The sequence below is a fragment of the Ovis canadensis genome, chromosome 4 (assembly GCF_042477335.2).
Source record: "Ovis canadensis isolate MfBH-ARS-UI-01 breed Bighorn chromosome 4, ARS-UI_OviCan_v2, whole genome shotgun sequence".
In the NCBI taxonomy this organism is placed as follows: domain Eukaryota; kingdom Metazoa; phylum Chordata; class Mammalia; order Artiodactyla; family Bovidae; genus Ovis; species Ovis canadensis.
The window spans coordinates 122242010-122259785 of NC_091248.1; the positions used below are offsets into that span (position 1 = coordinate 122242010).

The window sequence follows — 17776 nt, forward strand, 5'->3', positions numbered from 1 at the left end:
TATCTTTTTCCAACTTCTTTCCATCTGTGTGTCTTCAGGTCTGAAATGAGTCTCTTGTAGCATATATGTGGGTCTTATTTTCGTATCTAGTCAGGCACACTATGTTTCTTGATGGGAGCATTTAGTTTACAGGCAAGAGTACTGGAGTGGGTTGCCATTGCCTTCCCCTTAGTTTACTTAAAGAAATTATTTATAGGTATGTACATCTTGTAAGTTGTTTTGGGGTTGTCTTGTGGCTCTCTTTTATTCCTTTTTTCTTCTTTTACTCTTTTGTGATATGAGGTATATTTTTAGTATTATGTTTGGGCTCCTTTTTCTTTTTTTTTGTATGTGTATCTATTTTAGATTTTTGGTCTATGGTTACCATGCTATTTATTTTCTTAAGAAACATAGAAAAAGAAGTAGAATAAAAAGTTTACCTACAGTTTCATTATTCAAAGCTAACCATGGTAAAAATTTAAATATTCCTCTTCGAGTATTGTCTAATATTTATATAATTGTGGTCAAAATGTTCATATACATTGTATCCTTTTTGCTCTTGACATTAACCTATTATCATAAACTTCTCACAAGCATCTCTCTTTCTTTTTACTGTATACATAAACACTCATCTTCTACTACATTAACTGTTGTGTTAATATTTAAAGGTAATGCTCACTAGCATTACAAGTGGATTAGAAAGAGAAGCAGACTTCCCTTTTTTCCCCATTTCTTTCATCCAAGAAGAATGTACCACTTTCCCCCTTTTTCCAGTCTTTCTTGTCTCCATTCCCATGACTATTTCCTTTTTTCCTTCTCTTTCTCATCTCTCTTCCTCCTGGCCTCCTTTATCCTTCCCACCCTCCCTTCCTCCCCATCATCTATTCATTTAATTATAATGTATAACTGTTACGGCATCATTGTACTTGTCTGCCTTGCAGTAGACATTCAAATATGTGTTTAAGGATGGTGGTATGTCAGTTTGGAAAAACTCATCTAACTGGACTTTCTGCTTTATGAAAAGTTAACTCATTATTCAAATGAAATGGCACAGGGTTAGTCTCCTCCCTAGGACTCTGGAATTCTCATTGAACCAGGGAACCTCATTTTCACCTACATTCTTTGACATGCATTCTTAAAGAGGTCAAACACTTCACCAGCCATAAATATCCAACCTAAAAACCTGACTATCAGATGCAGCAGCAGTAGTAAATTTTCAGTGAGGCCATAATAATACATTTGTGAAAAAATATAAAGTTAAAATTGCTTCTGATGCTCTTAGTTAAGCAGTACACACCTAGAATGTAGCATATTCTTGCCCTCAAGCTTCATATAGATATAAAATCTTAGATTCCGGAGAAATTATTCAGCGTAGAATCTTGGAAAGTAATTTAAAGGCCAGATACCGCAAACGTTAGTCCGACCTTGGATTGAACACCAGGGAGCTTGCCATGTCAAGAGGGAGCGAGTCCATTCTGTGGTTGTTGTTCAGGGATTTTTTAAAAAGTAAGATTAAATGTAAGGAGAAAGTGAAATTGTTAGCCGCTCAGTCGTGTCTGACTTGATGCAACTCTATGGACTGTAACCCACCAGGCTCCTCTGTCCATGGGATTTCCCAGGCAAGAATATAGGAGAGCGTAGCCATTCCCTTCTCCAGGGCATCTTCCTGACCCAGGGGTCAGGTCTCCTGTGATGCAGGCAAATTCTTTATCTTCCGAGCCACCAGGGAAGCCCTAAGATGAAATATGCCTCCTCTAAAATCTACAGAAGGTCCTGGTATGTGAATATGATTAAGTGGAAACTTAAGTAACTCGGGGGCTCCTGTAACTCCTCCTTGTAGTCAATCCATTCATCCCATCTTCTTGAATCTGATATTATTTACTTGGTTTTTGTGTTGTGGAGCTTCAGCTCCTATAAATTACACATCTACCCAAAAGAAAGGTGAAGAAGCCTTCAAGCAACATGTGGAAAGCTAATATTTGTTCCTGAAAATTGGAATGAATAACCATAGCATCAATGTGACTAACAGCATTTATGTATTTATATGGATACACGGTTACTTAGCAACATCTAATCTAGAGACTAAATTATGAAAATGACTTGCATAGCCATCCATGTCTTATAATTTAGGGAAGATTTTCATTTTTGTGGAAAACTTACTTTCTTCCTAAAATATTTCTATCCTTCCTCCATTTGGCCCTAAAAAGAATGTATTGCCTTCTTCATGGTTTTAATATATGACTTTTTCTCATGAGACTCATTGTTGGTGCCACTGACATACAAATATTCAAACTGACCATGCTGCTCAATTCCTTGCAATGGAATTGAATAAAAACTTGGATTAAAAGGTCAACTTTAAACTCTGCATAATAAATTCACTGAGTAAAAGCTATCCCAACAACTTTCTGCACCATTTCTTCCCATCTCATTATTCACGTAGGCGTCCCTGAATTTTAAGGAGTGCAAATAAAAGAGCAGAATGTGTAGACCATTGGGGCCTAGAAAATTTTTTTCATGAATAGGGAATGAAATGCAGATTGAAAAGTATTTCTTAAATTAATGAAGTCGATACAGTTGAGAGAGAAATGATGAACACTTAATATTTCCTATAGTTCAAAAGAGTAAAACCTCTCCATTATTATAAAAATATCTCTTACTCTATGGTCTTCACATATTTGGTTCCATAGCCATAGTATTGAGAGCTTTACTGTTTTTTGGATGATTATTTTTAATAACTGATTTTTATAACTGATACTAAACTTACTGGGATTACCCAGCAGGGTGTAGTGGGACAAAGCATGGGGATTTCCAGAAGGGACAGGTGAGCAGAATGTCTTAATATTATATTACATAGAATGCTTGTTCATGCATTATACAAACATATTCTGAGTAATTGCTTGTGTTAATAAAAGTAACGTAAAGATAAGTGTTTTGGATAAAGTTGAGGTTTCTTGATTTAAAAAGAAAGCTAATTCTTTTGTGCATTAATAATTTTTGTAAGTTAACAGTGTAAGTCTGAATCAGACTCACAAAATAATGAGATTTTGTGTGAGTAATGCTGTTGGAGATAACATACCATTTTTTAAAATGGTTTTAGACTCCCCAGGCTAATTTCATATCCATGTTACAGTTTTAACTCGTGAAACAAGTAGATGTCAATTTAATCAAAGAAAATAGCAGAATTGATTGCCATGGTCTCCAAGTATTTGAAAAATAACGTGTCTTCTTATCTGTAGTCTATTTCAACTCATGACAACCAATCATTCCTGGACTCGTCAATGCTAGAAATAGCTCTGGTTATAAGATTTAGCACTCCAAACCTTTTCTGTGTTCCTTATTTTTCCATTTTTTCCTGGCAAGTCAGCCCAATTAAAAGTGCTCTTCACATTTATTTTGATGGTGATTGTTTTAATCCAGACCATTCTCCCAAACCTCTATTATAACCTGCCCATGGCTTTCATTTTCCCTTATCTATTCATTTTAAGCAACTTCCAATTCCTTGCCTTTTGATTTCCCTTTGTTTACTGTCTCTGTTTTGCCTTGAAAGATGTCTTGGAGCCCAGCTTCGGTGCTGTGAACATTACTTCCTTCTTCAGATACATGAGTGAGCAAGTTTATAACCAGGGCTGTCCAATCTAGAATTAGGACACTTATCTTTAGGACTGAGGAACCTATCCAAGAGAAACTTTAGCATATACTTAAATCTTGGATAGAGTTAGGGATCAAGGAAGGAAAAGAATAATATTTTTCAGAGGCTTGGGAAGCTGCAGTATTTTCCTAGGGCCTGGGTCCCAGTAAGGAGGTTAGCTCATGTACCTGTGGTACTACTCCAGTGTTCTTTGCTGCAGCCCTATTCTAAGATCGAAGGTACAGCAGATAACAGGAATGCAGATCCAAACACAAACTCTCCAGGGCTTTATATTCTAACATAGGATTCATAATGCTAAACAGCTGAGCACAGAATTAATTATGCCATTCAGATGGGACTCCGCTCAGTTCCTGAAGAGCTGTATATTCCTAATTGCCCATGTTGATTGTTCAAAAACAAAACTGGCTATTAAGTCGTCACTAGTCTTTAGGGTTTCAGGACACTTTCATAAATTCTGTGCATTAATTTCTGGCTGTGTTGCGTCTTCGCTGCTGCGCGGGCTGCTCCAGCTGCGGAGCCCGGGCTTCCTCATTGCAGTGGCTTCTCCTGGTGCAGAGCGCAGGCTCTGGGGCTGTGGGCGCCAGCAGCTGCGGCTCCCAGGCGCTAATTGCAGGCTCAGTAGTCGTGGCACACTGGCTCAGTTGCTCTGTGGCACATGGATCCCTGATCTTCCTGGATTAGAGATCGAACCTGTTGTCTCCTGCACTGGCAGGTGGATTCCTATCCACTGACCCACCAGGGAGAGTTCAGACGAAACGTGGGCCACTGGAGAAGGGAATGGCGAACCACTTCAGTATTCCTGCTTTGAGAACCCCATGAACAGTATGAAAAGGCAAAAGGACAGGACACTGAAAGATGAATTTCCCAGATCAGTAGGTGCCCAATATGCTATTGGAGATCAGTGGAGAAATAACTCCAGAAAGAATGAAGGGATGGAGCCAAAGCAAAAACAACACCCAGTTGTGGATGTGACTAGTGACGGAAGTAAAGTCTGATGCTGTAAGGAGCAATATTGCATAGGAACTTGGAATGTTAGATCCATGAATCAGGGCAAACTGGAAGTGGTCAAACAGGAGATGGCAAGAGTGAACAATGACATTTTAGGAATCAGAGAACTAAAATGGACTGGAATGGGTGAATTTAACTCAGATGACCATTACATCTATTACTGTGGGCAAGAATCCCTTAGAAGAAATGGAGTAGCCCTCATAGTCAGCACAAGAGTCCAAAATGCAGTACTTCGATGCAATCTCAAAAATGACAGAATGATCTCTATTTAAAGGCAAACCATTAACTATCACAGTAATGCAAGTCTATGCCCCAACCAGTAATGCTGAAGAAGCAGAAGTTGAACAGGTCTATGAAGACGTACAAGACCCTCTAGAACTAACACCCAAAAAAGATATCCTTTTCATTATACGGGACTGGAATGCAAAAGTAGGAGGTCAAGAGATACCTGGAGTAACAGACAAATTTGGCCTTGGAGTACAAAATGAAGCAGGTCAAAGGCTAACAGAATTTTGCCAAGAGAATGTGCTGTTCATAACAAACACCCTCTTCCAACAACACAAGAGAAAACTCTACACATGGACATCAGCAGATGGTCAATACCAAAACCAGATTAATTATATACTTTGCAGCCAAAGATGGAGAACCTCTATACAGTGAGCAAAAATGGGACCAGGAGCTGACTGTGGCTCAGATCATAAACTCCTTATTGCCAAATTTGGACTTAAATTGAAGTAAGTAGAAAAAAACCACTAGACCATTCAGCTATTTCTAATCCTAAAAGATGATGCTTGAAAGTGTTGCACTCAAAATACCAGCACATTTGGAAAACTCAGCAGTGGCCACAGGACTGGAAAAGGTCAGTTTTCATTCCAATCCCAAAGAAAGACAATGCCAAAGAAAACTACTGCACAATTGCACTCATCTCACGCACTAGCAGAATAATGCTCAAAATTCTCCAAGCCAGGTTTCAACAGTATGTGAACCGTGAACTTTCAGATGTTCAAGCTGGATTTAAAAAAGGCAGAGGAACCAGAGATCAAATTGCCAATAGCTATTGGATCATAAAAAAAGCATGAGAGTTCCAGAAAAATACCTACTTCCACTTTATTGACTACACCAGAGCCTTTGACTATGTGGATCACAACAAACTCTGGAAAATTCTTCAAGAGATAGGAATACCAGACCACCTGACCTGCCTCCTGAGAAATCTGTATGCAGGTCAAGAAACAACAGTTAGAACTGGACATGAACAACAGACTGGTTCCAAATTGGGAAAGGAGTGCGTCCAGGCTGCATATTGTCACCCTGCTTATTTAACTTTTATGCAGAGTCGTGACTCTTTGTGACTCCATGGACTGTAGCCCACCAGACTCCTCCATCCATGGAATTTTCTAGGCAAGAGTACTGGAGTAGGTTGCCATTTCCTTCTCCGGGGGATCTTCCCAACCCCGGGCAGACACTTTACTGTCTGAGCCACCTATATGCAGAGCACATCATGAGAAACACGGGGCTGGATGAAGCCAAGCTGGAATCAAGATTGCCGGGAGAAACATCAATAACCTCAGATATGCAGATGACACCGCCCTTATGACAGAAAGCGAAGAACTAAAGAACCTCTTGATGAAAGTAAAAGAGGAGAGTGAAAAAGTTGGCTTAAAATACAACATTCAGAAAACTAAGATCGTGGCATCCGGTTCCATCACTTCATGGCAAATGGATGAGGAAACAATGGAAACAGTGACAGATTTTATGTTTTTGAGCTCCAAAATCACTGCAAATGGTGACTGCAGCCATGAAATTAAAAGACACTTGCTCCTTGGAAGAAACGTTTTGACCAACCTAGACAGCATATTCAAAAGCAGAGACATTACTTTGCCAACAAAGGTCCATCTAGTCAAAGCTATGGTTTTTCCAGTAGTCACGTATGAATGTGAGATTTGGACTATAAAGAAAGCTTAGTGCCAAAGAATTGATGCTTTTGAACTTTTGTGTTGGAGAAGACTCTTGAGAGTCCCTTGGACTGCAAGGAGATGCAACCAGTCCATCCTAAAGGAAATCAGTACTAAATATTCATTGGAAGGACCGATGTTAAAGCTGAAACTCCATTACTTTGGCCACCTGATGGGAAGAACTGCCTCATTTGAAAAGACCCTGATGTTGGGAAAGATTGAAGGCAGGAGAAGGGGAGGACAGAGGATGAGATGGTTGGATGGTGTTACGGACATGAGTTTGAGTAGGCTCCGGAAATTGGTGATGGACAGGGAGGCCTGGTGTGCTGCAGTCTATGGGGTTGCAAAGAGTCAGACATGACTGAGCAGCTCAGCTGAACTGAGCCACCAGGGAAACCCTAAAGGTGTGATGCTGCTGCTGCTGCTAAGTCGCTTCAGTCGTGTCCGACTCTGTGCAACCCCGTAGACGGCAGCCCACCAGGCTCCCCCATCCCTGGGAATCTCCAGGCAAGAACACTGGAGTGGGTTGCCATTGCCTTCTCTGAAAGGTATGCCACTAGGGAAGCCCTAAAGGTATTTTTAAAAGAAATAATTCAGCTATAAGTTGTAATCTTACTCTGATCAGTTCCTTTCACTGTGAGTTAAGACCCTTTTCAGCCTTTGGAATAACAGTATTATGTGAGATGTTTTGGTTCTCAGGGACTAGCTATATGAGAAATTATGAGAGATTTCTTATTTCTTAGCTACGGGTGATCTCAGTGCTTTGTGGGTGCTTTCCAAGGTGCTGGCAGGGATGGTCTTACTTTTTCTTTTTTGTTTGCTATGTATTGTACAAAGACCTTGCTTTCAATGGCAGGGAATAAGTCCTTGGATCTGTTTACATATCCATTACCTGGGAAGAAGAATGGTGTTGCCTTGACCTCTCTCCCGGGTTGTAACTGTAGCTGTTCTGTGCACCGTGGTGAGATGGCACATTAGCTCTGAGCCTCCGGGGGTGCCAGGCCAATGCTGAATAACTGATCAGAGCTGCCTGCAATACTGTTCTGAAATGACTCAGACTGGGGCTCATCACAGAAGAAAAGTATGATTGATAAGTGCAATCTGCTGTGGGCAAGGAAGGGTAAACTCTACTGTATGAGCCAGGAAGTTTCCATTCCATATTTATTGACTGCCAGGGAATGGCTTGACCTTGCAGCTTCGGTTTTAATCTTCTCCAGGTATGGCGATCATTTATTATGAGTAGAATGCTTTAGACACAACTTAGATAATCTAGCTCTCCTCACCATTCCTAATGAAGTTAAACTGATTTTATTATTCCCCAGTAGGATCACATTTAGCCTGTTGTCATTGGGGGGTTATTCCTCTTAGCCCACATTTGAGAATAAAAACTATTATTAGGTGCTGAAGATAAAATGGTAAATTATATTCACATTGTCCTAAATTTAGGAAAGATGCATATGCCTAATGCAGAACCCTTACACACACACACACACACACACTCACACTCTCTCTCTCTCGCTTGCTCTTTTAAAAAAGTCCTTGTGTGGATTTTACTTTACCCTTTGCTGTTATTTTTTCCAACCTAGAAGAGATTTCTAGGTGTTTTTCAGTCTAGAATAAAATTATCAGAGGGCATGTGTGTATATAGACTAGTTACAAGACAGATTGTATTTCTTGTGGATCATGATCAAAACAATTCGAACGTCACAATTCAGACCTTTTTTCCTTTATAATCACAGAGCCTTAGGGAAAGAAGAGTGGTTTCTTGCTGCTTTATGGACTAGGCAGGTAGTGTGTCTCAGTCACATCAAATCCATGCATGCTTTTGGTTGTTCCAAAGCTTTGGAAGCATGAATTTGGACAGGAGTGGTAAGCCAGGTCTGCCTAAAATGCATTCTGCACACGTAAGACACGAAATCTTGAGCAGTTACCTTCATGAAGGCCCAGGCAGTCATGGGCACCTTCTCCTTGCCCAGACCGATCCCCAGGAACAAGTGAAATGGCCTTCGTGCCCCGCCCAGGAGAGAACTGCTGTCTTCTTAGCAAAAGTTAAGGCGTGAACATGTATTATTCTGCCTGACCTGTGTGCAGGGGTGTGGTCCAGCCCCAGTTCCTTGAACCGCAAAGAAAACTTACCACATTTTACACTCCAGTATACAATAGGTGCAGACAAATACGATTTGATTCCACTTGTACAGGATACCTAGAGTAGACAAATTCAGAGTCAGAGTGCGTGGCAGACGCCAGAGGCTGAAGGTTGCTGGGTGGGGATATTAGTGTTTATGGGGGCAGAGTTTCAGATGAGGAAGGTGAAAAATTCGGGAGATGAATGGTGCTGAGTTGCAGAGTAATGTGAGTGTACTTACTGCCACGGAACGGTGCAGTTCAGTGTGGTCAAAGTGGATGTTTTATATTATGCGACCTTTACTACAATAAAAAAAAAATTAAACATTTTTTAAAACTTGCATTTCATAGTCACTTGTGACTCCAGGGTTCCCGCAGCTACAGGCATCCTCAGATGTTCCAGCCACCCGAAGAGAAATGATCCTAGTGTGTTTTCACTACTCAGTGACTCAGGCAGCCAGAGGGCATTTTGGGGTGAGCATCCCTAGAGTCACAAAGGCTCCCAATCTGACTCGTGTAGTGCAGCAGCAGAGTGAAGTCAAAAGGGGCAAAGAGCACAGGCCACTTTCCTGGCAGAGCCTGGCTTCCGGCTGCTCTTCCGGCTGCAAGTGGGAGGTCAGGATCTGGATTAATAAGGGGGGCAGGAGGGCTGCCTGGGGCGGCTCGGAAAGTTCATGGGGGGCCCCTGAGGTCACCATCAGTCCCCCTGAGTTAGTGTAAGAACAGTGAGTCCTTGTTTGAATGATGTGATGTGTTCAGTCCAGCCTGACTCTGACCCCATGGACTGTAGCCCACCAGGCTCCTCTGTCCATGGGAGTTCCCAGGCAGGAATACTGGAGCAGGTTATCATTTCCTCCTCCTCTGGGGGATCTTCCTGAGCCAGGGATTGAACCCACATCTCCTGCATTGGCAGGTGGATTCTTTGCCACTGAACCACCAGGGAAGCAGTGATGTGGTGAGGAAACACATGAAATTGCCCTTTGGGACGCTTAAGGGGTAAGTGAAGTAAAGTCGTTCAGTCGCGTCCGACTCTTTGCGACACCATGGACTGTAGCCTACCAGGCTTCTCAGTCCATGGAAATTTTCCAGGCAAGAGGGGCCAAATGCCTAGCTCTCCAGCAGCCTGGCGGGATCAGGAGAGAAGCCTTGTGGGGGAGGCCTCCAATGGGGAGTCTGGGATAAATCTCAGTGCTTTTGTTCCCCTCAACCTCCCCAGCCAACTATATTCTTCTCGCCAAGCACCCACTTACTATCGCTGGAAGATTTTCAGGGTACATAGGGCATGAGCCTCTTGCAGGAAAATCTTAGAACAGTGGACATACTTTCATATTTCATAGGCTGTGAATACATCTTTAGTAATGACTAGATGACAGCTGAGCCTGGAATGGCCAGTGAACCAGAAATCAGTAACTGGTGCTGGGAAGGTCACGCCCTCTCCCACTGCTCCACCCCGATTTCTAGTGTCGTCCTTTAGGGTGGGAAGTGGTTTGCAGGTCTGTTTTCTGTTGGTCAGTCACTCAGTCGTGTCCGACTCTTTGCAATCCCATGGACTATAGCCTGCCAGGCTCCTCGGTCCATGGAGTTCTTCAGGCAAGAATACTGAGTGGGTTGCCATTTCCTTTTCCACCTTTCCTGTTGATGGTTCTCAGTTACATGAGTCAACGAAGGAGTTGGTGCTTGACTGAGCTTTTTTTTTTTTTTTTTTTTTTAAGCTTTTTAAATTGAAGTAGGAAGTATGGGCTTCCCTGGTGGCTCAGTGGTACCGAATCTACCTGGAGACAGAAGAGACGTGGGTTCGATCCCTGCGTTGGGCAGATCCCCCGGAGAAGGAAATGGCAACCCACACCAGTACTCTTGCCTGGAGAATGCACTTTCAGCACTTTCTCTACCGTGGAACTAGTTCTTTTCCTCTGTTGGTTCTTTTTTCTCTCGCATGTGCAACGATCTTTGAAGGCAGTTTAACCTGTCCCTCCTTCCTAAGTCTGACAAGATAGATGCTACCTGGAATCCCCATGTTATAGCTGCAGCAACAGGTCCAGAGAGATTTAAGTGTGAACACGTAGCACGCGGGCTCTAGAAACTAACTTCCGTGGAGGCTAGAGAAAGTATTCACCACCACCCTGGGCTGCCCTTGAAAATCAGGTGTGTGAAGAACTGCAGCTGTGAGTCAACCTTTGAGCAGTTTTTTTGGGGGGGTGGGTATGTAACACTGATTAAGAAAGATTGGTCATCATAAAATACAGATGAGAAAATGGATTGTCTTCTTGAAAAACTGACCACAGACAGGCATGTTGATAACTAAATATTTTTATTTCACATCTGGATTCAGTTTCACATGGATTTGCATAAATAATTTAAAAATGATCTCTAATGATTATGCACAGCTGCATGCTAGTTCAACGGGCCCCACTTTTCTCCACTTACAACGTGACCCTCCCTCTGTCGTAGCACCAAAGAGAGAAGCCGCTCTCATTCTTTGCAGCAGCACTGGGTTTGTGTCATGTAAAGCAGCTGGGTGGGTTCTGCTTGTTTTAAATTTTAATAATCAGGCTAGTGATTTTTTATTTATCATTAAAAGATAACACCCCAAACTGTTAAGGTCAGAATAAAATGGTGCGGTTCTAGCATCCCAAGCTAGAAGGAATTCTATTTTTCAGTGAAAGGGAATCCACATAAGACTGAGAGAGATAACATTATGAGATAGAAGCAAGCATTTAAGGATCAATAGGAGGAGGTGTATGTGCTGGACACCACGGAACCTCAGAGCTTTCTCAGCTTCAAAATTACAAGCCGTTTTCTGGGGGTACCTGAAGTGATTAATAAGAGTGATCAGGACTGAATTTGAGAGTGAGATGACCCATGTTAGTTTTCCAACTGAATCTAACAGAGCATATTTACTTTAAATAATGACGATCCTCCCCCCTTCCCTGGTCAGAGTAAAACTGAAATCTGTCATTTATAGCGCTCCCTGCATGATCAGAACATGAAAAGTCTTTAAAACTAGCGGGCCTCCCAGGGGACAGGTTTAGATCCTGCCAGCCCAGGTGGACTGTTCTTGTTGAGCATGATGTTGTTGGCAAATGAGGTATGTCAGAGGCACAGCGACGGAGGTAAGTGCTGGTCAGAGTTTTACGGCCATGGTCCAGAGCAGGGGACGGTCCGTCTCCACAGCCACAACACCAGATCCGTCGTAGGTGTTCGAAGTGCTGACTAGTGTTCCAAAGCTGAGCGTCTGATGTGCTGTAAGAACGTAAGAAAACACAGGCTTGGTGAGAGCCGACTTCCCTCCAGTGTAGAGTGACTGTTCAGAGTTACCAAAAAGCCATTAGGCACACACTTGGAATTAATAGATGATCTATAAGTGGGATTCTACAGCTGAAAGTTCCTATAACTTGCTGTGACCACTCCTCCTAGAGTTGGCTACAGGTTATTTATCTGTTTGGGGGATATGTCAGTCTCAACACTAAATTTCAGTAAAGTGTTTTTTTTCTTCTTTACCAATTGTAAAACCAACATCCATTTCTGTAATAGGTTACTTACTTCCTTGCCTGGGTGCAATTTTAATTTTTTTTGATGATTCAGAATTAACATTTTTATATTTAATTAAGCTCTATAAAAAGGCAGTTTTAGTTTCGAGTATAAATGATATGGGACAGAAAGCTAATTATTAAAAAAAAAAAAAGTAGAGGATTTTGGTTGTTTTTTTCCTCATAAAGAAAGACAAGCCAAAGTGAACAAGTCTCACTTTGTGTAAAATTAATCGGAACTCAGAGGTCAAAAAGCAGACTCCCAGGTCATTACTTAATTGTCAAAATAAAGGTTTTGGAGTTACGTTGTATTATTAAAATTTATATATTTATAAATTACATAAATCTGTACACAACTATATATATATTTATTTCCTAACAAAAGTTTGCTGAAGTTAACATGTAGGAATCCACTGGTAACCTCATTTCTCTTTGCTTATAAAAGAGCAGTTCACATTATCGACATGACTAAATCGTGACTGTCCTGTCAACATGTCCTGATATAATCAGAAGAAATCAGAAAGGGAAAAATAAACGTTACGCAGAGAAATAAACAAATGTCAAGAGCCAGAAAAGGCTTCTTTTCCTTCCAATAAAGTGCGACTATGAAGTTGCACAGCTTTGAAGTAAATAAAAATAATTCAATTATAATGGTCACTCCCCGCTAGAGGGAGCCTGTTATCCTTCTGAGGAAATCTTGAAAAGGCAATTTAAAAATTTGGAAACAGTATTATAGGATAATATATCATCAGTATTACCAGTTCACACAGTTTACTTATTAAAAGTCAAACTATTTCTTTTTCATAGTTGTCAACACGTTTACTAATGCAAACAGGAGGTTACAAACTGAAACTGCAGGAACGCAGAGTCAACCTCCTGGGACTGTTGCCCTAAAAGGCAATTCAGTGTTTCTGCCTCTCCAGTAATCTGGAGCTTTTCTTAGATGAGGTTTCTGAATGATATGAATAAACATACACATTAAATTTACAAATCCAGGCATAATTACATATACAGAGGGTGAGGGTGATGGTTGTGGAGGGAGTCACAGGAAGTCTGTTAAGGAAAGAAGCCTTGTTCTCCTAAAGGTTGGGGAACAGTTCACACATTTCATACCATTTATTCAGAAAGGCAATTTAGGGGGCTTCAGAGGACTAGCTTTAGAGTTGGAAACTCCCCAGTGAAACAGTGGGTACACACAACCCACCTGGACTCAACACAGTGCGTTTAAGATTCTGGTGACTAATTAGGTTAAAATCCTAGTTTGCACTTGGGCTCAAAGAACAGGAGTACAAAAGTACTTCTCTAGTTTGCTGCTGCACACAAATTCCTTTCTGAAGGCAGAGTAGGGACTTTGGATTATCCTGGGTAGACAACTATATTATATATATTGTTTTTTCTAAGACATTGTTGCATCCTAAATAATTTTTAAATAGGAAAAGAACTGAAATAGCTTTATTAGGATATGAGAATATACAGTTTTTACTTTGCATGAAATATCTGAGTTAAGGCCATTTTTACCCAAACTTATAAATCACGTTTTCTTTTTTTCTGCAATGTTTACAATTCCACCAGGATCAGTTATTAAACATGTTTTAGTTGGTTTTGGGTGCTATAACAAAATGCATAGGCTGAGTGGTTTAAATAGCAGACACGATTTCAGAGGCTTGGAAAGTCCCAGATCAGGGTACCAGCATGGCTGGTTCTGGTAAGACCCCCTCTTCCTGGCCGGTTTACAGATAGCTGCCTTCCTGCTGTCTTCTCACATGGTGGGGAACTCTCCTACCTCTTCTTTTTGTCAGGGTGCTAATCCCATCATGAGGGTCCCATGAGGTTCTCATTATCTCCAAAAGGCTCCAGCTCCAAATACTGTCACATTGGGGATTATGGCTTCAATATATGAATTTAGGGGGACACAAACACTCAGTCCATAACAATGGTTACACTTAATGGTAAGGTTACAATGAAATTCATTTGTCTCCACCTCTATGAAAAGTAGAATAAAAATGATAGAAAACAAAGATAAACTGAATACACAAAATCATGAAATTCCGTTTACTCTGTCACTACAGTTATTTTGGAGTATGTTTTTTTCAAAGAATTATGCTCTTAGACAAAACATTCAAGTCTCTTTTAGAAGAAAAGAAAAAATTTTAATGAAGTATTTGAAATTAATACTGAACTCCCCTCTCCCCAAGTGTCTGAGGGTCAGTCATGAAATAAAATACATAAGATTGGCAGAGAGATAACTTCCTGTAGACAGCAATAAAACAAATTACTTACTATTTTTTCCTCTAGTTTTGAGAAAACTGACATATAATACTGTATAAATTTAACATGTATAGCACATATAATGACCTGTGCATATAGTATGAAATGATTTACAAAGTAAGTTTAGTTAACACCCATTACCTTATATAATTACATTTTCTCCCTTGTGATGAGAACTTTATAATGTCTGTTCTCTTACCACTTTTCAAATATACCATACAGCATTGGCAAGGATTCTCACCATGTTGTATATTACATAGTCAGTACTTATTTATCTTATAACTGGAAGTCTGTATCTTCTGATCACTTTTATCTCATTCTCTCCACTCCCTGAGTCTGGCAATCACAAATCTGATATTTTTCCTATGAATCTGAGTCTTTCAGATACCATGTATAAGTGAGATCACACAGTATTTATCTTTCTTATTCTTAGCATAATACCCTCAAGGTCTGTTCATCCTGTTGCCAATGGCAGAGTTTCCTTTTTATGACTCAACAGTATTCCACTATATGCCACATTTTCTTTATCTGTCTGTTGATGGACACTTAGCTTGTTTCCATATCTTAGCTATTGTAAGTAATGCTGTAATGAAGATAGGAGTGCAGTTATCTTTGGATGAAGGGATTTTGCTTCCATTGCATATACACCCAGAAATGGGATTGCTGGTAATATGGTAGATTCATGTTTAATTTTGAGAAACCTCCATACAGTTTTGCATGGTAGCTGTACCAATTTACATTCCCACAAACAGTGCACAAAGGTTCCTTTCTCTCCATGTCCTCTCCAGAATTTGTTCCTTTGTCTTTTTGATGACAGCCAGTCTAATAGGTATAAGGTGATAACTTGGTGTGGTTTTGAGTTAATTTCCCTGATTAGTGATGTAAACTACCCTTTTCATATGTCTATTGGCCTTCTGTATGTCTTCTTGGAAAAATGTTTATTCAGGTCCTTTGACCATTGGTGTTTTTTCAGTTCTAGGAGTTCTTTATATATTTTGAATACTAACCCCTTCTCAGTATGATTTGCAAATGTCTAATCCCATTGCTTTGGTTGTCTTTGTGTTTTGTTATTCTTTCTTTTGCTGTGCAGAAGCTTTTTAGTTTGATGTAGTCCCACTTGTTTTTTATTTTGCTGCCTATGCTTTAGATAGCATATGTAAAAAATCATTGCCAAGACCCATGTCAGGAAGCATTATTCTTGTTTTCTTCTAGGAGTTTTATGGTTTTATTTAATGTCTTAATCCTTTATGAGTTAATTTTTGGTGAGTGATGTAAAAATAGGGATCTAATTTCACTCTTTTACATGTGAATATCCAATTTCCCAGCACCATTTATTAGCTTTTCTCCACTGAGTTTTCTTGGCTCTCTTTTTGTATTAGCTCACTGTTTATGCATTGGTTCTCAATTCTGCTTCATTGGATTATGTATCTTTTTATACCAGTAGCATAATGCTTTTATTGTTTCCCTGGTGGCTCAGATGGTAAACAATCCGTCTGCAATGCAGAAGACCTGTTTTGATCCCTGGGTTGGGAAGATCCCCTGGAGGAGGGCATGGCAACTCACTCCAGTATTCTTGCCTGGAGAATCCCCATGGACAGAGGAGCCTGGCGGGCTACAGTCCATGGGGTTGCAAAGAGTTGGACACTGAGTGACTAAGCGCAATGCTTTTATTATTCTATCTTTATATAGTATAGTTTGAATTCAGGAACTGTGATGTCTCCAGCATTGTTGTTTTTTTTTCTCAGTATTGCTTTGGCTATTCAGGGTTTTTGTGTAGTTTCATATGAATTTTAGGATTTTTTTTTTCTTCTGTAAAAATGCCATTGGAATCTTGACGGCGACTGAATCTATAGGTGGCTTCGAGTAGTACAGATATTTTAACAATATTCTTTCAATGCATGATCATGGAGTGTCTTTTCATTTATTTTACTCTTCAATTTCTTTCATCTGTATTATAGTTCTCAATGTAGAGATCTTTCATCGTCTTGGTTAAATTTATTGCTAAGTATTTTACTGTTCTTGATACTATTGTAAATGAGAGTTTTTTTCCCCCGGATAAGTCATTGTTAGTATATAGATAAATTTTTGATTTATGTATCTTGAATTTCATATCCTGCAACTTTACTGAATTCATTGATCTGCTTTTTGATTGAGTGTTTAGGCTTTTTATCCATAAAATCATGTCATTTACAAACAAATTTATGTCTTCCTGTCCAATTTGGAAGACTTTTGTTTTTCTTGCCTGATTTCTCTGGTTTGGACTTCCAGTGCTATTGACGAGAAGTGATGAGAGTGGGCATCCTTGTCTTGTTCCTGATCCTAGAGGAAAAGTCCTCAGTCTTTCACCTTTGAGGATGGTGTTAGGTGGGGCTTGATATACAGGGCCTTCCTTTATATACTGAGGTGCATCTCTTTCCTACAGCTAGTTTGTTGAGACTTTTTATCATGAACGGATGTTAAATTATGTCAAAACTTTTCCTGCATCTATTGAGATAATCATATGATTTCTATCTTTCATTTTGTTAGTGTGACATATTGAATTTATTGGTATGCACATGTTGAACTATTCTTGCATCCGGGAATGAATCCTGCTTGGTCAATGTGTATGATCCTTTTAATGTGCTGCTAAATTGGGTTGGCGGTTTTGTTGAAAAATTTTGCACCTATGTTTATCAGGGATATTGGTCTGTAGCTTTGTTTTGTTGAGGTGTCCTTACCTGGCTTTGGTGTCAGGGAAATGCTAGCCTTGTGACAACAGTTTGGAAGTGTTCTCTCTTCTTCGATACTTTTTGGATATTTTGAGGATTGGTGTTAATTATTCTTCAAATGTTTGGTAAAATGTATCCGTGAGAAGACATCTGGCCCTGGACTCTTCTTTTTCAGGAGATTTTTGATCACTGATTCAATACTCTCCTAGTAACTGGCTTGTTCAGATTTTCTATTTCTTCCTAATTGAGTCATGATAGGTTCTGTGTATCTAGTAATTTATCTACTGTTTTTGTTGTTGGTGTATGGTTGTTAACTGAAGCTTCTTTATGAACCTTTGTATTTCTATATTATCAGAAAATCTCCCTCTTCCCCTTGGTTTATCTCAATAAACAAATATTTATTTTTTCACAGAGCCAGACCTTAGTTTTATTAATTTTTTCCCAATTGGTTTTCTGGTCTCTGTTTCATTTTTTAATGTTCTAAAGTCTATTTTCTTTTCTGCCTAACTTTAGGCTTAGTTTGTTCTTCATCTTCTAGATTTCTTGAGGTGTAAAAGGTTG

At 40.0% G+C, this 17776-nt stretch overlaps 2 protein-coding genes across 9 annotated transcripts in view; both read right to left on the reverse strand.

The window, feature by feature from the left end:
* Positions 1-897, reverse strand: part of NOBOX (NOBOX oogenesis homeobox) — a 38011-nt gene extending 37114 nt beyond the window's left edge. The window contains exon 1 of the mRNA XM_069588912.1: positions 893-897. Coding sequence (XP_069445013.1) covers positions 893-897 — 5 coding nt within the window. The remainder of the gene's footprint in view (positions 1-892) is intronic.
* A 10106-nt stretch (positions 898-11003) lies between these two features.
* Positions 11004-17776, reverse strand: part of TPK1 (thiamin pyrophosphokinase 1) — a 379100-nt gene continuing 372327 nt past the window's right edge. For all 8 annotated transcript variants that reach the window (XM_069588648.1, XM_069588649.1, XM_069588647.1 and 5 more), the window contains one exon: positions 11004-11952. In XM_069588648.1, the coding sequence (XP_069444749.1) occupies positions 11834-11952 (119 nt within the window). In that variant the 3' untranslated portion in view covers positions 11004-11833. The remainder of the gene's footprint in view (positions 11953-17776) is intronic.